This window comes from Aythya marila, assembly GCF_965140915.1.
Source record: "Aythya marila genome assembly, chromosome: 6".
In the NCBI taxonomy this organism is placed as follows: Eukaryota; Metazoa; Chordata; class Aves; order Anseriformes; family Anatidae; genus Aythya; species Aythya marila.
The window spans coordinates 10,006,164-10,033,334 of record NC_139047.1 but is presented as its reverse complement, the minus strand read 5'-3'; the positions used below and the strand labels follow the sequence as shown (position 1 = coordinate 10,033,334).

Genomic DNA, 27,171 nt, shown 5'->3' with positions numbered 1-27,171 from the left:
GGAGAGCTGTGGTCTGAGAAAAACCATCCCCACGCAGGGACATGTGCCTGCTGTGCCACACAGATGGGAGCTCACGAGCACAACATCTCCAGCACATCACCTTCCTGGCAGAGCTCAGCTCCTCCATCTCCCCAGCACAGGGGCATCCAGGCAGGGAAGATGGGGAGCCCTGCTCCTCTGCCCAGCATCACCTTCCCCTTCCAGCGCCGCCTGCTCCAGCCCTGCTGCTGGGGATGTTTCACTGTCTCTGCTTGCCATCGTGTGGTAGAGGCACGCACTGGCCTTGTCTGGGGAGAGCAGTCCTGCGGGAAGTGTGTCAGCCAGGGACGGGCAGGACAGTGACAGCACCCAGGGAGGGAAGTGCTCCTGTGGCAGGGAACAGAGCTGCTCCCCTCCTGCATGGTGGGCACAGAGTTGCAGCAGTGCTGCTGAGAGAACAGAGCTGACTGGAGGGTGCATGTGGGGGAACGGGGTTGGTCGGAGTTCAAGTACAGGTGGAAGTCTGCGCTACTGCTGTGTAGATGGGAACTGAACTGATGTAAGGACACACAGAGAGAAAACGAACTGTCTGGGGAGAGAACAGATGAGGATGGAGCTGCTGGATGGCTACAGAAAGGAACTGAGCTCCTGCAAGTGTGCAGGAGGAGAGCAGCAGATCTGAGGGCACACAGTTCAGTTTCATATGTGGCTGATAAGCAGAAGGGTCTGTCTTAGCTCCCAGCTTGTCCCTCCCTGTGGGGCAGCCCCCTTCTTGCTGTATCTTGCTATCAGACTCCATCTGCCCATGCTAACCGCACCAGTCTCTGGAATTGTGCCCAGATATTTTTCTGCCACCTCCATCTCCTTCTGCAGAGCTGAAGCGAGCTAGGCACACTCCTTCATTCCCCTAGTCGTGGTTTCACCTATGATAGAGTTAATTTTATTTACAGTTGCTGGTATGGTGATGTGTTTTGGATTTAGGATGATAATGCTGATAACACACCGATGTTTTAGTTGTTGCAGAGTAGTGCTTACTCTGAGCCAAGGACTTTTCAGCTCCTCAGACCACCTGCCAGCCTGGGGGTGCACTACAAGCTTGGAGGGGACAGAACCAGGACAGCTGACCCCAACTGGGCAAAGGTGTACTATATGGCTCCGTGATGAACAATTAATATGGGGTGGCTGGCCGGAGTGGGAGGAGACCAGTGCTCAGATACAGGTTGAGCATCAGTCAGTGAGTGGTAAGCAATTGCACTGTGCGTCACAGAATCATAGAAAAGAGTCACAGATTTATTTAGGACCATTTATTAAGACCTTTAAGATTAGCTAGATTGCCCATTTTGTGTGCATTACTGTAGATGCGCTTTGGCTGGGCTAGCAATCCCATCACCTTTTTGGGGGAGAGAACCCTAATTCCTGCATCACCTTTCCCAGGCACTTCTGTGACTTCGCATCTGCCAATGCCCCTTGTGCCTCTGCTGCCACGTGGCTCTCCATCCCCTACCTCAACTGGGATGGCAGACCGGTGGACCTTGCCAACATACCATCCCATAACCATTATCATACCAATCCAATCTTGTCTCTGTCAAGCCTGGTTTTACCCTTTCCCCCCTTCCAATCTAGTTTAAAGCCCCACCAAAGAGCCCTGCTCCTCAATATGGCTCAGATCCACCTACAAACCTTCCTACCTCCTGCCCACCCACACCTGGGAAGGCAGGGACGTCCCTAAGGGGACACACCTGCTAGCCCAGGCAGGCACTTGTTGCCACTGCCCCTCACGCTAGCGCACTCAGACGGCTGAAAAGAGCACAGGTCATCCTCCATATCGTGTGTCCCTCACCAGCTGCCCTCAAGAGGGCGGCAGGAGGCTCCCTCGAGGGGCCTGGAAGCAGGAAGCCCCGTGCAAGCCATGTTCCCCCCAGCTGGGCTGCAGAAGATGGCTGCCCCCGCGACAGGGACGGTTAAATGGTGTAACCGCCATGTTCAGCGGCTTGCCACTGCTCCTGGCCCTCCCTGAGCCTCATCAGCTGCCCCCTAGGCATTGCTTTGTACATTTTATTATTATCATCGTTATAAATTCTCTCCCTTTTCGGGCCAATTAAATTGTCTTTGTCTTAACCCACAAGCTTTTACTTTTTTATTTTTTTCCCCCTTCTGATTCTCTTCCTGGTCCCACAGGGGATCAGGGAGGGAGGCAAAGCAAACAGCTGTGTGGTGCTGGGTTAAACCACAGAAGTCCTTTTAGCACCCAACGTGAGGCAAAAAGGGTTGAGATAACAACAGAACTGACCAAAAAACTTTGAAACAAAATTGTTATAGGCACTAGATCAGTTTAATAGTTGCTGATCACAATGTTTTTGATCTCTGGTCTGTGGTGTTTGTTTTTGGAATTGTGCTGTATGGCACATTACTTACCGTATGTGTTCCCTGTTGTGCTGTTTTTCATTTCTGGGGGCTGGTTTAAGATTATTATTTTGCTGGACTGTATAACATTGGCTTACGATATGAAAAATTACTGGTCATAAGACTAATCTGGTATTTGAACTCAGCAGTGCCATCACCTGTACTTTGTGAATCATCTCTTGGAAACTGTTAAAAACTACACACTTTACCTTTTCTCCTCAGGAGAACAATCTGTTGGGGGGGGACAAGGGGAAACACTTCACTTCTTCCCTACTTCTTACTCTCCCTTTCTCCTTCACCTCCCCCTTCTCCTCCAGGCTAGTTACAATAGCTCTTTAAAACTCTGAATATCTTTGGGGTGTTCTAACCTTAGTGTTCCTATTGTTATGCCTTCTGAATGTATTTCAGGTTTTGTTTAATGTTAAACAACTACTTAAGAATGCCACCCAGAGATCTGGCCTGAGGCAGGATAGTTATGAGCAGCAGGTAGTGTGGGAGGATATGGGCAGGCACCTAGATCAGTGGGCACCTCCAGTGCTTTGGAACTTCACCCCTGAACAAGTGCAGAATCCTAAACGAAAAATAGTAAAATGCTTGGAAAAGGTGTGTCATTACTCCGGCAAGTCCAAAGAGACCCAAATCACTGTAATGTGCTGGGGCTTGGCCACAGTCAATGCCACTCCAACTCCTGTGACAGGCCCTGCAGCCACTCCGATCCCTGCGATGGGCCCTGCAGCAATTCCAACCCCTGTGATGGGCCCCATGGCTGGGCCAGAGAACCATTCTGAGTATCAGTCGCCTCTATACGCAAGGTGAAACAATGGATGAGAAAGTCAGGTTGTTTAGAAAGGAAAGGAAGTCTACTCAGACAACAAAGGAGGAAGATGAGGAGGAGGAGGTCCACATCTTTCTTGTGCTTTCTTGATGCAGTACTCCAGGTGGGGGCCTCACAAAGGAAATGCAGAGGGGGACAATCACCTTCCTAAATCTGCTGGTCATGCCTTCTTTGATGCAGCGCAGGATGCAGTTGGCCTTCTGGGCTGCAAACGAGCACTGGTGGCTCATGTTGAGCCTTTCATCCACCAGAAACCTCAATTCTCTCTACACAGGACTGCTCTCAATGAGTTCTTCTTCCAGTCTGTACTCGTGTTTGGGATTGCCCCAGCCCCGGTGCAGCACCTTGCACTTGGACTTGTTGAACCTCATATGGTTCACATGGACCCACTTCTCCTGTCCAGGCCCCTTTGAATGGCATCTCTTCCTTCATTCGTATCAGCTGCACCACTCAGTTTTGGTGCACTCAATCCCATCATCCATGTCATTGATGAAGATATCCGAAGACAGACCCCATGAGGGATGGCTGCACACTGCATCAAGGCGGTGCGGCCAGCCATATTCCAGAGGGTCTCAGTCACCTCAGGACCAGAGTCACCCACGGTTTCATTGACACAAAAAAAAAAAAAAAAAAAAAAAAGACAGACAAGGTTAAGAAGCAGACCTGTTTCTTTGGGGAAGGCCAAGCAGAGGGGTGATCTGGGAGTCAGTGAAGGGTTGGGCCGAACCAAGAGCTGGACGTGCTGTACAAGCTGGCAGCCATGCAGCCTTCCATGAATATTCTGGTGGAAGGTGAAGATCACACCCCATGGGATCACAGCACCTTTGCAGGCCCACAATGCTCAGTCAGAGGGATCTCAGCCACTGTACCGTAGCCTGGGAAATCCCAGCAGGGCCCAAGCCAGCCACCAGTCCTGCCTCTGCCCCCTGCCCCTCACAGGCAGCCCCCGGTGGGCCCGGCCCTACAGGCAGCTGAGCTACAGTCTGGTGTGGGGCAGGGAGGGATTGTGGCGGCAGGCTCTGGGGCTGATGGGCCAGGGCTGGGAAATGGGGCGATGCAGGGCTCGGCCTCTGCAGAGCATCCTGAAAACTGCCATCTGCCTGGCAGCTGGCGCTGGATGGGCTTGAAAGGCTGGCGGGCCCTGAGCCATCAGGGCAGACGGGCCCCATACCTGTCGCACGCTGGGGAGCAGTTCAGCAGCGTCACCACCACGTCGTGGGGGTGCTCCTCGGCCAGTTCCAGAAGGCTCTTGTCCAGACGGTGCTGGGCAGACTGTTCTGTGTTGGACACAAGCCACTGGTAGATGCTCTTCACCATCTTTGGCACGTGGTAGAGAAATGGCTGAGAGGGGGGCTGCTGCCAGCGTGACCCATTTCCCCTGATCCTACCAACCACTTCTTACCCTTACACACCCTGGGCTGCCCTAAATGCATGTGCGGTTGCCAGCGCAGCTTCAGGGCAGACATGAGCTCCAGAGGGCTCAAGCCCCACCACAGGTTACTTACGTGCTCTGAAAGGGAGATGTGGAGTTTCACGAGGCCATGCAACAGCATAGCGACCTCTTCTGTGTTGAGGTGGCCTGAGGCTGCTGCCTCCTCAGTGGCATTTAGGATGATATGAACCTTCAAGTTTGGCTTCAAGTTATCCCCATATGCCTAAGGGAGGCATAGTTTTTCTTGTCCAAAAAGTCATGGACATATTCCAGGGACAAATCCTGCCCCAGCTTCTCCTCCCGGCACCACCACCAGTTCCGTGCCTTGCCGCCGTGACAGCATGAACCTGGCGCTTTCATCCCCCACCTCCTCCCAGGCCATCCTGGGCTCGCCGGGGAATTTCCCATCCATCTCAACAAGGCCCTGACTCAAAGGCTCTTGGCCACAGGGATGGCAAACGCCTTGGCGAAGTGCCACGAACAGGGGCAGCAGGGAATGAGGTCACTGTGTAGGGGCTCCTCACAGTCCCACTCCCTCCTGTCCTGTCCCGTTACGTCCTCCAGGCAAAGTGAGCTTGCTGCTTGCTGTTACCCTCCTTAAATAGAGACCCCTTGAGAGGGTCACAAAGGGCTCTGTGACACGCTGCCACCTCACCTGGGCAGCACCCACATCATGCCGGGTCACAAAGAGCCCCGTGACCCGCTGCCTCACACCCCTTCTCCACAGCCCTCTCGCCACCCTGTCCCCTCACAGCTTCCCATCCCCACAGCTCTCCAAGCCACAGGGCCACCAAGCGGGTAGTGGGAAGGGACCCCTGGGGCTGCCTCCTCACCCCCTTCCCACACAGGGCCCAGCCCAGCGTTACCAAACTTGAGGTGACAACGTCTGGGCCCTCGGCTCCGGGCACGCACAGGTGTGTTTAGAGGGTATGTACAGGCACTGGTGTGCTCCAGCGTGGTGGGTGCCGGGAAGCACGCCCAGGAGGAGAAACCAGAAAAACATGAGACACAGGCATAGTTAGCAACGTTTATGAAATAACTTTGAATAGTAGTCTACTGATTTAATTTATATTACTCTTTTATTGGCTGGTTCAGCACCAGCACCACATGCTCAGCCAAGGGGGCATTGCTCTCCAGACCTTCCGGACCTGAGAATAGACTGTGTGCTTTCCAATTGTGCCTCTACGCCTTTCTGCCACAGTCTCTAGAATGAAAGCGTTCTGGCTGGCCAGGTTGGCGATGGATGGATTGGGGTCGTCTGCCATGCCTTTCAGGGCTAGGAAAGAGGAACAGAGACGACTTATGAGCCTATGTCTGTTGTGACCCCAGGAACCACTGCTGCTGGGGCCAGTCCCACCCAGCTCTTCCCATGGCCAGGCAGGAGCAGGGGGCAATGAGACCAGCAGGAAGGGGCTGGCCCTGAGTGCTCCACAAGCCCCTGAAATATCGCTCTCTTCTGCCCACACCACCCCTCTCCTGCCCAGGCAGCAGAGCCCCTCCTTGCCAGGACGGGGGTTGCAGCTCCCAACCCAGGCTCTTTCCCCCTCCCCACCCACACCCCACTGCCCTCACTCACCCTCACAGATGATCGGGAGCTTCTCCTCACGCCAGTCCATAATGTGCCGCCCAAGGAGCCCTAGGCACACAAAACCCGTCACAAACCCTACCCCAGCCTGCCCCAGGCCCTGCTGGCCTGGCCACGCACCCACCTCCCCCTGGGCAGAGAGGGACCCCGAGGCTCTGGCTTACCAAGGAACCTGACTGCCGCCAATCGCGCAAACTCGTGTTCGCTGTTCAGATAGCGCATGCCCTGTTGCATGTAGACGTTTGCTACCCGGCCACTTTCCCTGGCCTGCAGAGAGCAGAAAGCACAATATGGGCATGGGGCTGGTGCAGGAGACACGGGACTGGCTGTAGTGGGTTAACGTGGCAAGGTTTTGTTAGCAGGGTGGCCATAGGGATGGCTTCTGCAAGAAGAACCCAGAAGTTGCCCCATGTTAGATGAGGGCCCCACCGCTGGTCAGAGTCGAGCCAGTAAGCGATGCTGTTTGCACCTTTGTGAGAGCGTCCTTAAGAAAGGGATGGACCCCGTGGTACGGACCCATATTTGGAGCAGTTCTTGAAGAGCTGCTGCCTGTGAGAAGCCCACGCAGGATCAGTTTGGGAGGGATGGCATCCCATGGGAGGGACCCCATGTGGAGCATGGGCAGGGAGTGACTGTGAAGGAGCCGTAGAGACAACGTGCCATAGACTGACCGCAGCCCCCATTCCCCTGCACCACTTGGGGAGAGGAGGTGGAAGAGGGTGGGTGGGGGAAAGGCGTTTTTGGTTTCTTTCCTTTGTTTCTCACTTCTCTAGCTTGTTAGCAATAGGCAATAAATCTTACTATCTCCCTACTCTGAATCTGTTTTGCCCGATAATTGTTGAGCGATCTCCCCGTCCTTATGCCAACCCCCAAGCCCTGTGCATTGTGTTTTCTCCCCCTTCCCCTTTGGGGAGGAGGAGTGAGAGGGTGGCTGTGGTGGAGCTTGGCTGCTTTTACCCAAGTAAAACCACCACGCTGGCCCCCCTGCTGGGACACCCCCAGCCGGCAGCTGGCTGGTGCTGGGGCCGGGCTCTGGAGGGAGCGGGGGACAGGGTGCTCCCCAGAGGGCTGAGGTGCCACTCTGATGCCCAGGCCCTGCTGGGCCAGGGCCCCATCGGCATTCCCAGGCTCCAGAAGTGAGAGGAGCCTGAAGAGACTTTGGAGCTGCGTGCCTGAGGAAAGGCAGTGTGTGCGCAGCGCAGGCTGGTGGCTTCAGGCTGCAGCCATGGGCAGGGGCACAGCTGCCTGCTCTGCACACTGGGCGCAGGGGAGCTGGGGGCCTGTCCAGGCAAGGGCTGGGGCTTCGGGGCTGTCCTTACCACGTGCTCGGCAGCCCAATATATGTGTCTTGCCCTCAGCAATCTCTTGAGCTTGCTCTTCTTCAGGAACTTGGCAGCAAAAATCAAGGTTTTCAGAGCGACCTGCAGAGCAACAGAGATAGAGAGATGCCACCACTGCCCAGGAGACAGGACCTGTGTCCACCGCCCCGTCCCTCTGGGCAGATGGAGGCATGGCAGGCAGAGGAAGGTGGGGGGTGGCCTGGGCGCGCAGGGAGGGGGCTCTGCGCCCTCCTGCAGCCCTTGCTCTGGGTGCTCAGTCCCACCCAGGGGTTTTCTCCTACAGGGCATCGCCCTCCCAAAACAGCCGGTTGGGCTAGCAATCCTCACCTCAGCCACCTCCTTCACATCGTCGTCCAGGTGGCAGAACAGTGGGACCAGGCACTTCCGCACTTCTGGCCACACGTGCCGTTTTTCAATCGGCTCCGTGAAGTCCATCACGTCCATGTAGAACTGGATGGCCAGAAACCGCACTTTGGGGTCCCGCTGGTGGGAAGGAAGAGGGAAAGCCATCAGTGCTGGCTGCTCCAGCCCCACCTGGGCAAGGGGCTGAAAATCCATCTGCGGGGCACAAAGCTTCCCAACAGCGCCCAGCACTCACAGGGCATCAGACACACAAAGTCCCCTGCCCATGGGGAGCACACCACAGCCTCAACCCCATGCCCCCACCCACAAAGATGCCAGTCAGGCCCCATCCCATGCCTTACATGTGGGAAGAGCGGCAGCAGACTCGCAGCCATGTTCCAGGCGGTACGCCTGTCGAGCAACCTGTCGATGCGCTGGAGAATCCTCACGAGCAAAACCAGGACTAAGTACACCAAATCAGTTTCCTTGTGCTTCAGGACAGACAAGATGTCTGGCAGCACGTACGCAATTTTCCTTGCCTGTGTGGAACACAGCACCATGTTGTGAAGCTGGCAAAAACGCTCAGGCTGTTAAAGCCCATGCTGCTTCCTCGGGGCATAGAAGCCACAGGACTGCCCCCGAGGACTCAGGCAAAGACTCGGGGAGGCAGGAGAGCTGTGAGCAGCTCCCAACAGCTCCCGCTGCTCAGTAAAGCCCAAGCTGTTTGTGTTATCCAGCACCCCCTTGCCCAGCCCCGTGCTGCCAGCATGGCCTAAAACATCTGCCCCCTGCTCACCCTCCTGCGTCCATCGCACATCTTCAGGAGGCCCCTGATCAGCAGCTCCACCATCATGTCATCCTCACTGCGCAGGTACCTCGGGAGGAGCCTCACGATGAAGTCATCCTGTTCTCTTAGGTCTTCACAGGTCAGGAACTGAAACAAACACAGCAGTTACAGGTGGGCATGGCCGACAGGACCCCTGCACCATGCAGGGCTGGGCCCAGCCGCTAGTGCAGGGCACGAGCGGCAGCCCAGGCAGCCTGGGGTTCCCCAGACTTGAACAGCAAGAGCTGGCGCAAGGGAGGCACAGAAGACCGCTGGGGACGGGTGTCCTCCTGGCAGCAATGGGATGAACCGGAGCCTGCTCCTGCCCCAGCTCCACTGCCTGGTGTCTGCCCGCAGCTGTGGCTACGAGAGAGTGCAGCGGCCAGCGGCAGCTCAGAGAGGCACCTCTTGCCATCAGGCTCACCTCAAGGATGAACGCCATGGCAGCGATCTTCCAGTGAGGCTCTTCCCTGCTGAGACGCCTTTTCATAGCGTGCAGGATCCAGAGACGAAACTCAAATGTGGTATTTTTCAGTTCTCTGCAAGAAGGAAGAAGCCATCATCAGTGCAAAGCAGGACGGGCAAACCGCTCCCCAGACTGACCGCCCCCCTCATCCCGCTGCTACGCCACAGGCCAGGCCAGGGCCACCTTCACACTCTGCTCCTGCAACCACCAGTAGTTAAGCTCACGGAGACCTGGTCTTTCCCCAGCACCCCTTGCCAGGAGAAAGCCAGTGCTCAGCACCAGCAGGATCCTCTTGGGGTGGAGAGTACTCAACGGGCCTTCATGCCACGAAGCCTGCCTTTCTGAGGAGACTCCTGACCCACCCATGGCAGATTCGTGTCCCTTGGACGCTGCCCTCCTCAGGGGAACCCTGCTCCTCGCTCTGTGCCATTCAGCTCAAGCCCCACGGGAGAGGATACTGATGCCGCGGGAGGTGACTCACAAGCACCGATGCTTTGGCCCCTTCCAGCCCCAAGAAATGAGCCCCCCACTCCCTACCCCACCCGCAGACGAGGGCGTTGCGTGGGGCGCTGCACTGCATGGGAAAGAGCCCGGGGGAAGCAGGAAGACGGTGGCGCTCACCCAGCCAGTAGAGTCAGCCCCAAGTGGTGGACGTCAGGGCTGATGAGTAGCTCCCAGCCATTCCCCCTCTGGAAGGCCGCCTGCTGCTCCAAGCAGTCCACAAGGATGAGCAGCTCGGACAGTATGTACGCTGCAAATCTGCGTGCAAGAACAAAGCTCGGGTCATAATGGGAGCCCTTGCCCTGGCTCCGGGGCTGCGGGAGGGATGGGAAGACTGCGATGGAGCACCTGTTGTACTCGTGGCGCTGCTTGTCCTCACGCGTGCATTCCCTCCAGAAGGCTTGGAGGTCCTCTGTCATGTGCCGTGTGCTGAAGGAAATTTGGAAGAGCACAGCCAGGAAGAGATGTGGGAAACGCTTCTTCACGGCCACTTTGCAGGTGCCCATCTTGAGGATCTCCCACAGCGCCCTGGTTGCCTGAAAGAAACAGCCAAAGACAGTGCTCGTTGCTGAGAGGTCCTCATGGCACGGCGCCACTGCGGAAGGCTGAGGTTCAAGCACAGCCCTGGGCCACAGGAGACACTGGTGGAGAGAGCACCCAGCCAGGCTGCCCAGGCAGAGCCGAGCCACCAGAGCTCTTTGGGCTCAGCTCTCGTTTGTGATGGCCACAAGCAGCTTCCCCGGGCGTGGAGGGAAGGTACCCTGGGGGACCCCCTGTGTCCTGCAGCCATGCCAGCCTCCCCGTCTCAGCCGCTGCAGCCTTCTGGGCTGTGCCTTGACCCCTAAACTTGGCCCGTCCCAAAACCTGCCCCAAAGCCAGGTTTGCAGCCCACCACGAGACAGAGAGATGTAGCGATGGGGGAGGACATCCACAGAGGCAACACAGGGGGCGAGCAAGGCCTCATCCAGAAACTCACCGCCAGCGGACAGACACACGTGTTGTTTCCGTCGGCGGTGGACGTCTTGTGCAGGGGCCAGTCGTCCAGCACACGGATCAGCTCGTTCATCACCAGCTTCGAAGTCTCGACATTGGAGAATATCACACCCCACAGGACCACAGCAGTTCTGCAAACCCACAACACTCAGTCAGAGGGATCTCAGCCACTGTACTGTAGCCTGGGCAGCCATGGTGGAGCCCAAGCCAGCCACCAGTCCTGCCTCTGGCCCCTGCCCCTCACAGACAACACCCGGTGGGCTCGGCCCTGCAGGCAGCCGAGCTACAGGGAGATGCAGGGCTCGGCCCCTGCAGAGCACCCTGAAAACTGCCTGGCAGCTGGCGCTGGATGGGCTTGAAAGGCTGGCAGGCCCTGAGCCATCAGGGCAGGCGGGCCCCATACCTGTCGCATGATGGGGAGCAGTTCAGCAGCGTCACCACCACGTCATGGGGGTGCTCCCTGGCCAGAGGCCCAATGCTCTTGGCCAGCCTGTGCTCGGGTCTCCTGACGGATGCGAGCCACTGGTAGATGCTCCTCACCATCTTCGGCACCTGGTAGAGACATGGTTGAGTGGGGCTGCTGCCAGTGTGACCCATTTCCCCTGATCCCACCAAGCTGTTCTTAGCCTCCCACCATTGTGGACTGGCCTAAATGCATGTGCAGTTGCCAGCAGACCCAGCTTCAGGGCAGACATGATCCCCGAAGGGCTCAAGCCCCACCACAGGTTACTTACGTGCTCAGAAAGGGAGACGTGGAGTTCCACGAGGCCATGCAACATCATAGCGACCTCTTCTGTGTTGAACCGGCCTGAAGCTGCTGCCTCCTCGATGGCATTCAGGATGATCTGACATTTTGTGGCAGGCTTCAGGCTATCCCCATACTCCTAAGAGAGAAGGGAGAGCAGGGATGAGAGATGCCACACACCGAGAGTCCTAAGGGCAGCGCTCGGCTGAGCAGGCCCTGCCCAAGGTGGTAACGGTGCAGGTACCTTTTCTTTCTTCTCCAGGATGTCACGGATGCGCTCCAGGGCCAGCTCCTGCCACAGCTCCTCCTCCACTGCCTCTTTTGACAGGGCTGCATCTGGATTTGGTGAAGACCAGGCACACACACAGATGAGGGTCTGCCAGAGAGGCTGGGGGACCCAAATGAGTCCCCCACCCCCTGGGGAAGACGACCCCTCAGCTAGGGACTAGGGGGGGGCACTGAGCCCCATCCCTCTGTCCACGCATCGGGGCTGGGGATGTCCAGTAGGTGAGGCACGGTGGGAGCATGGCCATGAGGGAGAGCCCTACGCCCCACAAGGAGCTTGCTGCCCAAGAGCAGAAGTCCCTTACACAGGATGGCTGCCTGCCACCTTGCCTGTCCAATGGAGCAGGAACAGTCCCCCTGCCCCTCTCCCCCTAGGGTCACCCAGTGGGGCAGGCCCTGGACAGTGCAGGATCCCCCATAGACAATGGGAAGTGGCAGAGCTGGTTGCCAGCTCCTGCCCCGCTGGCCAGCATAGCCACTCACCTGCCCATGTTGGCAGAACCACCAGGCGTCCCCGATGTGACAGCCTGAACCTGGTGCTTTCATCCCCCACCTCCTCCCAGGCCATCCTGGGCTCGCTGGGGAATTTCCCCTCCATCCCAACAAGGCCCTGCCTCAAAGGCTCTTGGCCACAGGGATGGCAAACGCCTTGGCGAAGTGCCACGAACAGGGGCAGCAGGGAATGAGGTCACTGTGCAGGGGCTCCTCACAGTCCCACTCCCTCCTGTCCTGTCCCGTCACGTCCTCCAGGCAAAGTGAGCTTGCTGCTTGCTGTTACCCTCCTTAAATAGAGACCCCTTGAGAGGGTCACAATGGGCTTTGTGACACGCTGCCACCTCACCTGCCACATCACGCCGGGTCATAAAGAGCCTTTGTGACCTCACACCCCTTCTCCACAGCCCTCTCGCCACCCTGTCCCCTCACAGCTTCCCATCCCCACAGCTCTCCAAGCCACAGGGCCACCAAGCGGGTAGTGGGAAGGGACCCCTGGGGCTGCCTCCTCACCCCCTTCCCACACAGGGCCCAGCCCAGCGTTACCAAACTTGAGGTGACAACGTCTGGGCCCTCGGCTCCGGGCACGCACAGGTGTGTTTAGAGGGTATGTACAGGCACTGGTGTGCTCCAGCGTGGTGGGTGCCGGGAAGCACGCCCAGGAGGAGAAACCAGAAGAACATGAGACAAAGGGGAAAGAAACAATATTTATGAAATAATTTTGTATACTAGTTTATTGATTGGGGACAGTAAAACCCATTTTGCTCTCACTACAGTTGATAACTACTGTCAAGCAGCGAGTATTATGAGTATTATGGCTAGCATGTTCTTCATAGTGATGTTTCATTGACTTATTACCTTTGAGCATCTTGGCTTCACACCCTGCCAGAGAGTGATTTGCAGGCTCCATTTGAGCTTCAGGCAGGTTCACTGTAAATCAGCATACCTGGCTTTATGGCTGCCGTCGCAGAGAACGAGACCTACCATACACACGAAGCTGCAAGGGAGGCACACTGCTCGGTAGTTCTGGCAAACTAACTGGCAAGTGGTGAAGCCTTTTTATATTTTTAACAAAAAGCTTCCAACTTCCACTTCCATTCCTCTGTCTCAGAGATCGCTGAGCAGGTTACAGAAGTCTAGGTCCAGGCTTTGGAAGCCTACAGACACGATGGTTTTAAGGGCCATTTGCTTATGTCATTCTCGGCAGCCAAATCGTTGAACGATGGAAACGTCTCCAAAATCTTTTGCAAAATGATCTGTCCACAGCACACTTCCTTCCCCGAAGCAGCCACTTTCTCACTCCATGTTCACACATCACCATCACCTCAATGGGACAGATCTTCTAGGCATTTCTTTCTTCCGAAACAGCTGCCTGGTTTCCTACTCCTGACAGACCCTCGTGCTCACAGAAATGACAGCAAAGCTGGCGCACGTGCCTTTTAGTACAGGAAGATGCCCAACTCACCATTACGTTCCCCAGATCTTTCAAAAGCTTTGCCACAAGATAACCATAGAGCAAACATCTGTGTGGCAAAATAGATGTCCATGGTCACTCCTCATCTCATGACCAAACATTGTAGAGACTCCTTTGCTTAAAGGTTTCAGTTGTGTATGATGAGCTATGTCAAGGCAGCACTTTGTGGACGCCTGGTTCCAAAACTTCTGTGTGAGGGACCCAGCCAGGCTCCCCCAGACATGGGCAGGGCTGTGACAAGGTGCCAGGGAGCCCCCTGGGCACCTTGGGCCCATGTTGGGCACTCAGGGCTCTGTAGCCATGGGGCCAATTCCTGCTGCTGGTGCAGCAGCTGGGGCTGGGACAAGCTGCTGCAGGGTTTTGATTTTTCATGCCATGTCTCAAAGCTACTTTCATCATTTTACATAGGAGCACATCACTGCATCACTGTATCTTCTGGCAAGTACACTACAGGTTTTATACGTGAAAGAAATGCACTGAAAGCACAACTTTCACTTTGAGGCATCCAAGTGACATTGAAGAAAGTTTCCAGAAAGGAGGCTTATCTTAAGGCTTAACTTATGATGTGAGCTATGTGCCACAGAAATAAGCAAAGGTCTTACCGAGGACTTTGCAATCTTTTTTACAGGAAAAGACTGAAATACTTCATATATAAGTTACTAACACTGCTATTGGCAATGCTCTAGACCCCAGCTTTGGGTAAAACGCACACATGTACTGGCCTCTTTGGTCAGTCAGTTGCACCTCAGTTGGTTGCATCTCAGAAGCAGAAACATTTCCCCACACATCCATGCTTTGTAGCCCTGTCCTGTCCTGGTTGTCTTCATCTTATGGGTCAACATGCTTTCATAGCACACAGGGACTGGAACGTAATACTACTGTGTACAGAAACAGGCTTTGTACATAGGCTTTGGTTTCTAGCCAGGCAGTAAATGGCTCTATTGGCACAAGCCAAGTTGACTAGCCTGGGGAGTGTTCTGCTACCACAGAAGTTCCCTTTCCACCACCACCAACTAGTCACTTGGAGATCTCACATATCATCTGCATAAGCACTCATATATTTTGCCTGACAGCCCTCAGACTAGCTGTAAATCATGGTAAAGCGTATGGATTAAGATAGCCATTGCCAGCAAGAGGAAAATATCAAAGTCTCCAGAATCAAACATGTTGAGAGATTGTTCCTAGTCATTGGGGATGAAGATGGATACAGTATTTTCCAAGGCATATGCATGCCATGCAGAGTAGTCTTCCTTCAGCTGGTAATGCACCATTTATACCACACAAACCACCACAAGATTGCACGGCTATTTCACAAAAGACAACAGCAACCTCACCACAGCAAGTATAAGAAGATGTAAAGCTTGCCAATCTTTGCAATTTTATATCCATTATACAAACACCTGCAAACAGATGTTTGAAAAATTTAAAACAAATTACAATGCTCCAAGTATAAAAATTACCCCCATAGAAACAACCAAAGATTACACTCAAGGCCTTTCAAAACTACTTCAATAAGAATTGTATCCCTTCCATGCAAGACTGCAAGAGTTGAGCTTCTGCATTGCTGCACAGTTCCAGGTAGAGCAGGAGTAAGTTTACACTGTTCTAGTGAAGTCCAAGATGTTGATGTTGGACCAAAGATTATCTTTCCCCAGGGGGATGATGCCACAATACGCTTCGTTCTGGCATACCAGCATTACAAGCTTCAGCAGGTCTTACAGACAGACTGTATAATTAACAAGCTAGATCTGGTTACTGCATGAAGAGGGAAGGGAGATTTATTAAGACAAGCAATTAATGTGTAAAGAGTCCCATGAACAAACCCTTTTGAGTGAAATTCAAAAGCAGAGTGATTTTGGCAGCAGCAGCACAGCACTTGGAATTAACAGTACATTTTAACAGAAGCTGATAAGGACTACCTTCTGACATTGAACATCTGGGGAGATGAGGAAACAGGAAAGCTTGGGTAACCTGGGAGTTCTGACAGAAGAGAAACAGTCTTTATGTTTTAATGTCATCATCCAACAAGCAGAACATGTTGTCTTATCAAAACCAAATAATAAAAGAAATCCTATTGTCTCCATTTATTTGGTGGTAACTGCCAGCTCCAAAATTCTAGATGAATTGGTACCTGGGTGAGTAAAAGAAAAAAATTAGAGTTTGCAACCCAGCACCACATTTTGTTGTCATCCTGAAGACATCCACTTGGAACCTTGGATGTCTTGCACAGCACTTCAGATCATGGAGCTGTCTGCATTACCTATCCAGAATATCATGTCCATAACGTTTGCCAGCTTCCTGTCAATTGGGACCTCTCCAGATTCCCAAGACCATTGGAAAATAATTGAGAGAGGTCCTGTGATAATGTCAGCCAGCTCTCTGAGCATCCTGGGATGAATCCATCATCAGTGTTGAAGACAGAGGCAAAGAAGGCATTAAACGTCTCAACGTCTCTGCTTTGCCTATGTCCTTGGTTTTGAAGTGACCATCCCCATCAAGTAGTGGACCTGTTTTCTCTGGTCTTCCTTTTACTGTTCACATACTTTAAAAAGCCCTTTTTATTGTCTCCCACAGACCTGGCCAGCTTCAACTCTAATTGGGCTTTGGCAGCACAAATTTTCTCCCTACAAAGGCGAACAGAGTCTCTGTCGTCCTTCCATAATGCCTGGCCCTACTGCCAGCAGCCATACACTTTATTTTTCTGCCTAAGCTCCACAAGAAGATCCCTGGTCAGCCAAGCCAACCTTCTGCCCTGCCTTCATGACTTCCAATATTTTGCATTTGACTGATCTTGTGATTTTAGGAGGTGGTGCTTAAAGAATGACCAGTGCTGATGGACACCAATGCCTTCAAAACCAGTGGAAACCTGGAGACCTTGCTAACTAGTTCCCTGAGCAGCCTGAGGTCTGCTCTCCCCATACCCAGGGCTGAAGTTTTGGTGGCAGTTTTCCTTCTGTCACCAAAAATTTTAAACTCAACTGCTTTATGGTCACTATGACCAAGATGGCTGCCCACTGCCACATTACCACAAGATCCTCTCAGTTCTCAAGCAACAGGAGGCTCCACCTGTGCTTCATCAGCCTCCATTGGGAGGGTTGCCAGGTCTTGGCGGCTCCCTCAGCTGCCTCAAATGGCCTCAATGCAGAAGAAAAGCCCTGTCTGCCTTGATCCCCTGCTCTGCTGCAGCACATGTCTGCACTGGAGGATTGCCTTGGCGAGTGACTGCAAAATGGCGGCCGTGCCCGACTTCAATGCCCTGCCTGTAGTCCTTCATGATACACCCTGGACTGCTCCTGAGAGTGTCACTGGTATCCATATGAAATAACAGCAGTGGGCAGTAGTCTCCTGGAAATGTCCCAAGTCTCTGGTAGGCACGTACCTCTCTTGAAAGTAGTTCAGGTTGGCAAATGGGCACCTCTGTTCCCCACAGAAGAGAGACCCCTACTACTATCACTGTCGCTGCTTCTTGGTTGGACTGGTCATTCTACAGGGAACAGGCTGAGCTGGCGTTGTCAACACCTGTATCTCCCCAGTGCGACAGGTCTTCTGCAGTCCCTGCTATCTACAAAGAGGTTCTACAAGGGCACCTCAAGCAACAGGGGAAGTCTCTTCCTCCAGTAGTCCTTGCCAAAGCAAGCTGCCATTCCCTCTGTTTTCGGTATCACTCCCTTCTGCGTTGTCTCGAGGCTGTGGGTTGTGGGTCTTTCTGGCTGTGGGTCTACTGCAGACTTCACATAGAACCAACTGTCTAACTCCTCAGCCTTCCGAATATTGCAGCCAGAAGGACCAACAGCACTCCGAGGTGCATCAAGCACGGCATTGCTAGCCAGTCAAGGGAAGGGACTGACCCACTCTGCTCTGCTTTGGTGCGGCCTTACCTCTAGTGCTTTGTGCAGTTTTGGGCACCATAGGACATAAGGACATAAAACTATTGGAAGTGTCCACAGGAGGGCTTACGAGGATGGGGAAGGGTCTAGAGGGGAAGGCGTATAAGAAGTGACTGAGGCCCCTTGCTCTGTTTAGTCCAGAGCAGAGCAGGCTGAGGGGAGGCCTCATGGCGGCCTGCAGCTCCCTCACGAGGGGAGCAGAGGGGCAGGCGCTGAGCTCTGCTCTCTAGTGACATGTGGCCACAACACAGTTCTTCCACAGACCATAATGGAAAAGGACACATGGCTTATGACCAGACATTGGATGGTAGCTTGAGAGATTTGGAGTCAATTCTTCACTCTAAAATTTATTGTATAAGACTCAGAAAGCCTATAGTGATCTGCCATAACGCCCAACTTTGATAGTGAGAAAGTAAGTGTTACTCCTACCCACACATCTGTCTCTATTTGGCTTTTATGTTCTTCAGAGTTAAAATGAGTCAACTATAAGGGATTCAGCATAGCAGCTCCTAATTTTCCAGAGGGCCTCCAGCACAAAGACAACTAAAGTAACTTTGGTCCATTCACAGTTTTTCAAAGACAAGGGAGCAGAATAAGGTATTTTACGCCTTGACAAAACATGGTAGAAACACCACATGGAAAATTATATTTTTCAGGAAAAAAAAACAAACATGAGGAAGAGAATTTAATTATGTCTCTTCTAATATTAGACAACACCTATACAAGCATCAATAATTAATACCAATTGTTCTTCCAGAAACATATGATTTAACATCACAGATGATGGTTAATCATTCAAGCCAGAGAATGAGTTTAAAGAGGACTTACCCTGCTCACGTAGTTACTTTAGGATTTCAGCTGCAATCATTTGATTTTGCTTGAAATCTCTTTTAGGAGGCCTTTCAAATCAGAAAGCTTAAGAATAAAAAATAAAAATAAAAATGTTTGTTTGTATACAAAGTCAATCTAACTCACTCATTCCAACAGATGATCGCAGCTCAGGATAAAGTGAAGAGAGCAAAATAAGCAAACAGTTGTAAATACCTTAAAATACTCTAGAACATACGTACTCTAGAAAATACCATGCATTAGCTGATCAGCAGCAACAGGCATAAAACCCCTTATCTGGACTCCTGCTTACCTGGCTACCCTGCAGACTCTAGCAAGTTGAGAAAGCAATAACTGACTTCTCTTTGTATTCAGTAGTCACACCATGGTGGCAAATGAAGTAATGTTAATATTACTTTTCACAGGAAAGCAATACTAACAAGTAATATGATTAACAAATAATTGCCTCTCCAAACATTATCGTAAATACAATAGTACTTGAAAAGATATAACCCATTACCATTTTCAGCAACGCAATTAATGCAGTGAGACCTAATAAATATGTAATCCAGACAGTTAACAAGCAGGCATCATGACAGCTACAGGTGCCAATCTATATTCTATCTCCTTTTGCTCCTTCAAAGCAAAGGTTGCAGATCAGTGTAGTTTTGTGGAGCCAATCTATCATAAAAGTACATTTTTGTGAGTTGTTTTTTAAACACTTGTTTCATTTATTACCTGTTACACATATGTCCAGAGATGCCAAACCAAGGAACAGTTTCTAGCACTGTGATTCACATAGAACAAGACCTTATTCTTTTGGGAAGTCACTACAATTTTTCAGAAAAAAACGCTTCAGAGAAATAATTCTCGTAGATGGAACAGCCTCCAAAATCTAGGTAGAGCAGTATGGATGCTCTGTCACAAAAACGACGACATAAAGGGCTGGAGTGAACTTCAAAAGGCCATCTGGAGCAGCCCCCAGAGGCAGTATTCACTAGAAAATCCTGATCAAGGCCTATAGCAGAGATCCCTGTTGCTCTAATCTCACAACTGCTCCAAGTTCTTCTCGAAGTCTAACCTTACCTTCCCATGCTGTAACCAATGCCCATTATACCTTGAGACATTCACAACAGCTTTAAAGAGAAGTTTATCCCATCATCAGGGCTTATGCCTAGGACTCGGTTATGTCCTCAGACTTGTTTTTTTAGATCATCATCTCAAATGAGAATCAGTGAGATATCCCTGGAGGTCTTGCTCTCAAGGACTCTACTCTTAAGCACTGGCCTCAGTACATTTCCATTATTAAAGCTGAAGGTATGAAGAGAAAAAACAGCTTGCTGCAATGCAGCTCTAAAGTATTCCATCACAGGAGAGGTACTGTTTGGGTATTGCTTTTCAGCAGAAAATTAAGGTTATCATATTTCCTCTGTTTTAAGAGCATTGTTATACACATACTCAGCCACTCACCATTTCCATTTCAGTCTTGAGAGAAAGCTATGATTTTGCAATCTAAACTATCAAAAGACGTATTTTGAACGGTATGTGGGCCTTTTCACCCTTGGACTTCTTCACACGAGTGCAACTGCTAGCCACTTCAGAGGCAAAAGTCACAAAACAGCCACTCTCTCAAATATAATACCCATTGTAAAGGTCTTTTCAGTTTCACAGTCATAAAAAGTATACTTGCATGACAACTTTGATAATGATAGGGTCTCTATTAGATTGGCAGCTTTATATAGCTTCAACACAGTATGTCTCTGTGAACCAGATGAGAACTGGTCATTTTAACCATAATTACAGATCTTCCCACCCTGAAATACATACAGAACCTTCTCTATTTACCTAGGTGTTGCCTGTGCTGTCTGAAGTATCACCAGGTTTGCCACAATATCTGAACTGCCATTCCATTTTAAAAGCAGAGCTTAATTTAAAAAAAACATAGAATTACCATGTGCCTTCAGCACTAGAGGCTAAAGTTGACAGAACATGCGCTTGAGAAGGGTATAATCTGTGTAATGCCTCTTCTTCCTTTCAGTGTTTCAAAGGCCATATACACAGCGAAATACTACAGATTTATAGATAGAAGTTCTTTTTAATGCTTTCCATCCAATAAAGAGTACTGAAAAACACTTCTCAAATAGTAAGTAAGCATCTTTCTACTTCATTTTCCAGCACAATATGAAGCTACACATGGAATCAAAGGTACAAAGGAGCCCATAAAAAAGCACAATGAAGATGGGGTCCTGGCGACAGCAACAAAGACCACAAAGGGCTCTTGGTGCTCGTTTTCCAGGTGGATTGCTACCTGCTTTACCAGACAGAGGCACATCCCCCAATATGAGCAGTATGAAACAAGTACCTTTGCATCCAGCTGCCTGAATCGATGCACCATCCTGAAAACAGAAAGAAGACACAGAAAAGAGTGGCTGAGTCCAGGAATTAAAGTCTTGGCTAACCACCCTCCCATTGCAAAACTGCAGAACTGCCTTACAGAAGTCTCTGTAGCTAAGACATCTAGTCCTCAATGGCCAAAGAGTTTATGTAAGGCAACTACTGAATTGGAAGGTTTCAGAAGACTTTCTTCTTTGCATGTTGACAGAGGTCAGTTAAAAATAGAATGCCTGCAGATGCCCCTGGTCAGGAACAGTTTGGTTATTTACATTTTTTTTTATGTATTTATTTATTTTCTTACACCTGCATTAACATATGAATTACTGTTAGTGCTAACACTTTTCCATTTTTCTTGTCAAGACTTTTCTGCTTCAAATTTTAAACACGTATTCTGGGGGTATTTAACTTATTATCCAATGCTCAGTGCCTCTGTGTGGTCTTAACATAAATAAGTATTTGTGAATGGCAATGTCCACTGCATGGGCAAAGGAGCATAGAAGTCTCTGGCTTTTTCGACCCATTCTTATCAGCTCTTCCCTTACATCTGATTTAGGGAAATTCTGAAGTTCTTGGAAGCTAGCTACAAAATTAAGCCATCATACACAGCAGGCAGCTGTTGCTGTTTTCTAGCTTTCTTTACTTTCTCTTTCCACTTATACTATTATTCTGAAAGTGCTGGAACAGATCCCAGAGATAATCAAAGCGTCATGATGTGGTAGTCTTCGCATTTTACCAGCTCAATCAACTATTTCTGAAGCCAGTCTACAGCAACAGATTAAAAGAAGCAGAAATCATTTTTCGTAAAAAATAAAAAGGCAAGTTAATGCTGAGTTTACTTATGTATGCATTAGTTTGTAAACATGGAGAGCTGCTGAAAACTTGGTTTCACTAAAAACATTCAAGAGAAAGTTAAGAGATTGAAGACAAAGAAGTGCAGACATACTCTTCTGATGAATCGCTTGCTTTGGTATTGATTTTGACAAGGTAGTTTTCCTTCATGACAGCTTCCCATGACAGAGTTTCATTGTCCTCATTTTTTGAGCCTGGGGAATGTACATGAAAAAAAAAACACAAACACCACCACACTAGATTCAGCTCGTCTGTGTCTCCGGTGTCAAGATGCCTAAAAGGTGGGTTAACACTTGCATCCAGAGGCTAATGATTACCTCCTCTACATACAGAACATTCAGCCCCACTTCCCACCTGTGATACAGCTCTGATAAATATGACATGGATGCATGTTACTGTATGCTCCTGGCAATCAGAGTTGGTTTAAAAAACACATATGTACACACACGAAAAACAACAAATTGCAGATTTTTGTTTTTGAATCTTTGTTAGCACAAGTGTTTTGTGAAACGGAAGCCATTTCACCAAAGCATGGGACATTACAGAAAGTTGCTTTGTGGTTTTCAGCTTTGTTTGCACTTACTATTTCTACATTATCCCATATTAGAGTGTTAAGAGTAACATCTGTTAAGAATGTGTATGACTTTTCATTGAATATAAACATTTCAAAACGCTGAAATATGGTCTTCTCTAAAAAGCATCTCCTGTTGATGCTGTAAATTAAAGAATGACACAGAGCAAGACATCAAAGTCCTCTAGGATAATAATTCTGCATTTTGTCCCGTTCCAACCAGACTAGCACAAACCACATGGGTAGTAATAAAAAAAGTTAGCTACATTTTTCTCATCAATCATCAGCACAAGGCCTGTATATCAATTTTAGATTCTTATCTGTTGGCAACTCCAAAACAACTGCTGCCCTCTAGAGAGGCACTGGTGTATGTGTACCTTCAGGAGCAGTTAATTCAATTCAAGAAAAAGCTTTGGCTCAAAAACTGTAGGAGTGGGCATGGAACTGAGGCAGTCTCATGAGGACTAACACTGAAATGGTATTAAATTCTCCAGTGCTTTCTTTGGGTTCAATAAATCTACGCTGCACATGGCTTGTTGCTGTAGGACAAACATCCCTCTTCAGCATCACATAGTACAGAGTGTGACAATAATGCCTCTTTGGGAATGGGAGATCTGAGCTGCGTTTCTCCTATGCATATACACATTTCACACTGGGAAACCCACAACAAAAGCATTTTGTGCTAGAGGCAAGGGAGCTAGGAAAGCTCCAAAGCCTAGATTTTCTGTCAGTCATCGCTCTGCAACCCCCAAATACCCTTTCCTGAAACAAAAGAAGCCAACAGCTGACAAATGATTTAAGTTTTGATTCCTCCATGCACTGCTCCTCTGACCTCACAGAGCATCATCCGTTGTCCCAGACACCAACGGCCATTTATTCACCCAAATCCCAACCAGAACACTTTTACAAGAGTTTAGTGGGGAAGCCAGGATTTTGCAAGTCAGTGCATTAGTATGCTTTCTCCATACAGTTCTCAGTACCCATCAGCAGCTAAACCAAAGTGATATTCTGGCTTAAATTAATTCTTTCATTTGCTTTCACTGGAAGATCAACTGTGCATCATCTGACAGAAATATCTGCAGTTAAACAACCTCCCCAGAAGGGGAAGTGCTTTGGACAGCCACGATGATTTAGTCAATGGTAAGGAATTTTATAGCCCAAAGCAGGCGTCTTTCTCCTAAACGAGTCACAAATCCTGTCTGTGCTGCAGGGCAACAGTCAGGATGCTGATGGAGAGGAATAAGTCTGTCAATTAACTCAACTTATTGTCTTTCATCTGCTTCTGAATAGCACTTAAAAATTGAAAATATTCAATTTCTTGGGGGTAAAAAAGCTTATTAATGCAATTCATATCTGTGCCCTCTGACAGAGGAATTAAGGAGGGAATAACTAGAGGGCTGAGCCACTTCTGTGCTTCTGAGTTGGTTTGCCTGCTTGTCCATCCACCAAGGCCCAGAAAAGTCTCTGCATTCTCTTTCACTCACTCACAGGCAGAATAGCCTCTGAAGAAAACTGCTCTACCAGGCTGCCCTTGCAGCTACCAGCTGTATTAGCTGGTAGATTGCAATGGAACGAAAAAAAGAAATGAAGTTTCAGAAGGTAGAGTAGCAATCAGAGACTAAGGTCACCACCTCTTTTACAAGTTACCTCAACATTTAGAGCATGCAAGATGAGGGCTCAGTGCGCTTGGGAACAGCACAAGAGGAATACGCTACCATGTGCTGATGAGAAGCTGGAGATTTTAGATTTTTCGTGCAGAACATGCAGATGACTTTCAGCTGCTGCTGAAATGGCTCTGAATTAATTTATTCAGTGCTCTTATTCTAAAAACTTTGAAAGCTACAAGCACCAAAGGCAGCCCTAATGCAATTAAATCAAAGACTTAATAGATTTACGTATTTGAGGTAAATCTGCCTCAAAACAGCTTGGACAGGAAAGCACTGGATAACTCTGCACAGTGTTCAAGTGGAGCAGATCTCGTGGTAGAATACTAAAGCTCTCTGACCAGACCAAAGCCAAAGCTGTTGGGGGATGGGAGATGGGAATCTCAACACGAGCAACATTTTTTCCAATACAGAATAATCCTACTCACAACAAATAGATGGCTCTTTACTTTCATTCTTACAGCAGCATTTAAAACATTTCCTCATCACCATGAATATGTAGGCAAAGATGACAAAAGGGAAGGGGATAGTCAAGCGACTGCAGTATTCTTGGACCAAGAAATAGCGCTGGAACTTCCACACCTGGTCATTGTTCTCTTGCACTGATCCCACGGTGTAACTAACAGGCAAAGAAAGAGAAAAGGCATATAGCATTAGTTATTCGCCAAAGAACTGCATCAGAGGCAAGTTACACAGTGTTTCTCTTTATTATACTAGGCTAAGTTTTTGAAAAGTCATCCTGGAGCTGTTCATTTCTACTGGTTGGAAGGTTATTGAGTTTGTACGCCTTTTTAGAGAGCAATCTGAAAAGGGAAGGAACTAAAACAGTAGGAAAAAAAAGTTAGAAATAAACTGGGAAAATAAGGAACAGGAAGAAAATATTCCACACACTTTCACTACCTTAGCTGTAGGCAATTTTCTTCCAGCGTAAACATGAGAACAGAATGCTTCCTTGCAAGATACTGTCTCATTATTTCACCAGCTGACTTATTTCTTTCTAAGCAAAAAAATAAAAATAGGCTATTTCCAGAAAAAAAAAAAAAAAAAGCTCCTGAGATTTTTTAGTAGCAGTATTAATGAGAGCTTCAGGCATGGATCAAACCTACTGTACCTAAGCACTGTACAAACCCAGCAAAGCAACAGCCACAAGAGGAAGCAACTCACAGACTGGCTGACCTTTTATTGCTGTCACTAAATGGCAGGTGGATGTTTTCAAAATGTCTGTGCTGAGATCCTAATGGACCTTCACACAAGATAACCAAAGACCTTCACCTGCAAGTCTTCTGGTGGAAATTATCTATTGTTTTAGATGATAAATATAATCCTGAATTTCAGAAGTATCTAAAACATGTGAAATGTAATATGCATCCTTTTCAGTTAATGCATACTAGACATAAATAAGTTGGATTCTCTGTCATAATTACTACCAGTGATATATTAATTTTAGCAACAGATAGAGACTGATTGGACTGGTGTCTCACAGACATCAGCATTATTAGAGATTGACAAATACGATGTACACACTGGTCTCTGGAGGAACCATTTCAGATTCAGACATTTCTAACTGCATCAAGAAGACATGCTGGGTTCTTGTTTGCCCACAAACCTTCCTGAGTTCAGTACTCCTGCTTGATTAAATTGTTCAGTCTACTGTTAATGTGAACTAAGGGAACTCCTATAAGGTCCATCCACAAAATTAGCTGAACTGGAAAAAGTAAGTTTTTATTGGCGTAACTGTATAACTTTTACCGTTACATGCTGTTAAAATAAGTGTTCTAACAAATATCAGAGGCTTCTAAGGTACAGCTGGCTTACTGCTATGCTTTCCTTTATTAATGTGAATTGCTTTCACCCTTTCTAGGGAGTATAAACATTATCTTATGTTCCCAGGTCCTGCACAGGTTAGGAAAACACAGGTATAATAGGCAGATAGGCTTCAACACTTTCCTGGCACTCATTCTAGATGCCTTGCCAAAAATCACATTTCTGACCTTCTTTGGAGTCCAGGTCAGCATGGGAATAATGTTCAGAGCAGAGGGAGGAGCAGATCCTGAAGCTGAGGGGTTCTCAACTCACGGCATGGACCACAGCCTAGCTCTGCCCTACCCTACTAACTGCTCCAAGCTGATTAAAACAAAAAAAAAACAAAAAACAAAACAAAACAAAACAAAAAAAAACCCTTGAGCGTCTCTGCCAAAGAGAACAGCTGTGTTAGGTTCATGAGGGCAAACAGATGAAGTAGCTCTATGTACTTCCTACCTAATCGTAGGGTAGGATTCTATGGAGCAGTACTTACAGTCAGGAAACCCTCCCACCACAGGAGCAAGCAGGGGCACAAGGAGGAAGGCTTTCCTAAACACAGGAGTCACACACCCTAAATTTTTCCACAGCATGAACTGTGGCAACACATGAAACTACAGACCTGTTAGAAACTCCGAATATAACACCAACTCTGTCTTATAGGATCCAGCTGACAGCTCTTCCCTCCAGGTGGTGATGGCTAAGAGCTGTTTAATTGTTTCCAGTTTTAAAAATATTAACGCTGTACAATACCTAAGCAGATAACATGGCATGCACTCCAAAAACTCGTGGGAAACTCAAATATTCCTGTCATAACACCAAAATCTAAGAAATCTGCTTTTCTTCCATGATACAAAGACAGTAGGTTTAATATAAAAGGCTGAACAAACCTTTTGAGGCAAACCTCATTTATTTCTCTGTCCTCTTTGATAACTGCATGCCAAGAATACTTACAGAAGTAGCAAAAGGACAGACAGCAACCCATCCCCAGAACATTGTACCAGCTTCAGGCAGACTGCTGTGAGAAATGCTGAATAACCTTGCCTTTGGTCACCTTCCCACACCACCCTTAACTCGTGAGGTCTCTTGAGTTGGGAACCCTGTTCCAGACTAGTCCCAGCAGTTCGTCTGCAAAAGCGACATGCAGACTCCAAGGCATGGCTTCCTGCCATTTTCCAGGGCTTTATTCCTTTTCTCAGAGGGATATCGATGCAGTGATCACAAGCAAATGGTCACTCCTTTATTACATACCCAAACATGGCCACAAGCAGGTTCACGAGGAGGATGTTAGTTGAGAGCATGTATATGCACACCAGGGGAATGGTAATCCACTCTGGGAAGCGGGGCTGGTTGTTGGCATCCAGTTCCACACACAAGGGCTTGGACTCATTTCCAGAAAAGGTGCAGCGGTCAAAATTGTAGGTGGTACCTCAGGGGGCAAGAGTGGAGAGCAAACAGTGAGCCCTCTCCCCTTCTTTCT

The 27,171-nt window shown here is 49.3% G+C and overlaps 1 protein-coding gene across 2 annotated transcripts in view; it reads right to left on the bottom strand.

Annotated features, from left to right (window-relative positions):
* Nucleotides 1-18,449: 18,449 nt before the first annotated feature.
* TRPM8 (transient receptor potential cation channel subfamily M member 8) overlaps nt 18,450-27,171 on the bottom strand; it is a gene marked incomplete at both ends in the record, with an annotated part of 34,782 nt that continues 26,060 nt past the window's right edge. For both annotated transcript variants that reach the window (XM_082762854.1, XM_082762855.1), the window contains 5 exons: nt 18,450-18,500; nt 20,776-20,809; nt 21,751-21,850; nt 24,320-24,510; nt 26,943-27,120. In XM_082762854.1, the coding sequence (XP_082618980.1) occupies nt 18,450-18,500; nt 20,776-20,809; nt 21,751-21,850; nt 24,320-24,510; nt 26,943-27,120 (554 nt within the window). The remainder of the gene's footprint in view (nt 18,501-20,775; nt 20,810-21,750; nt 21,851-24,319; nt 24,511-26,942; nt 27,121-27,171) is intronic.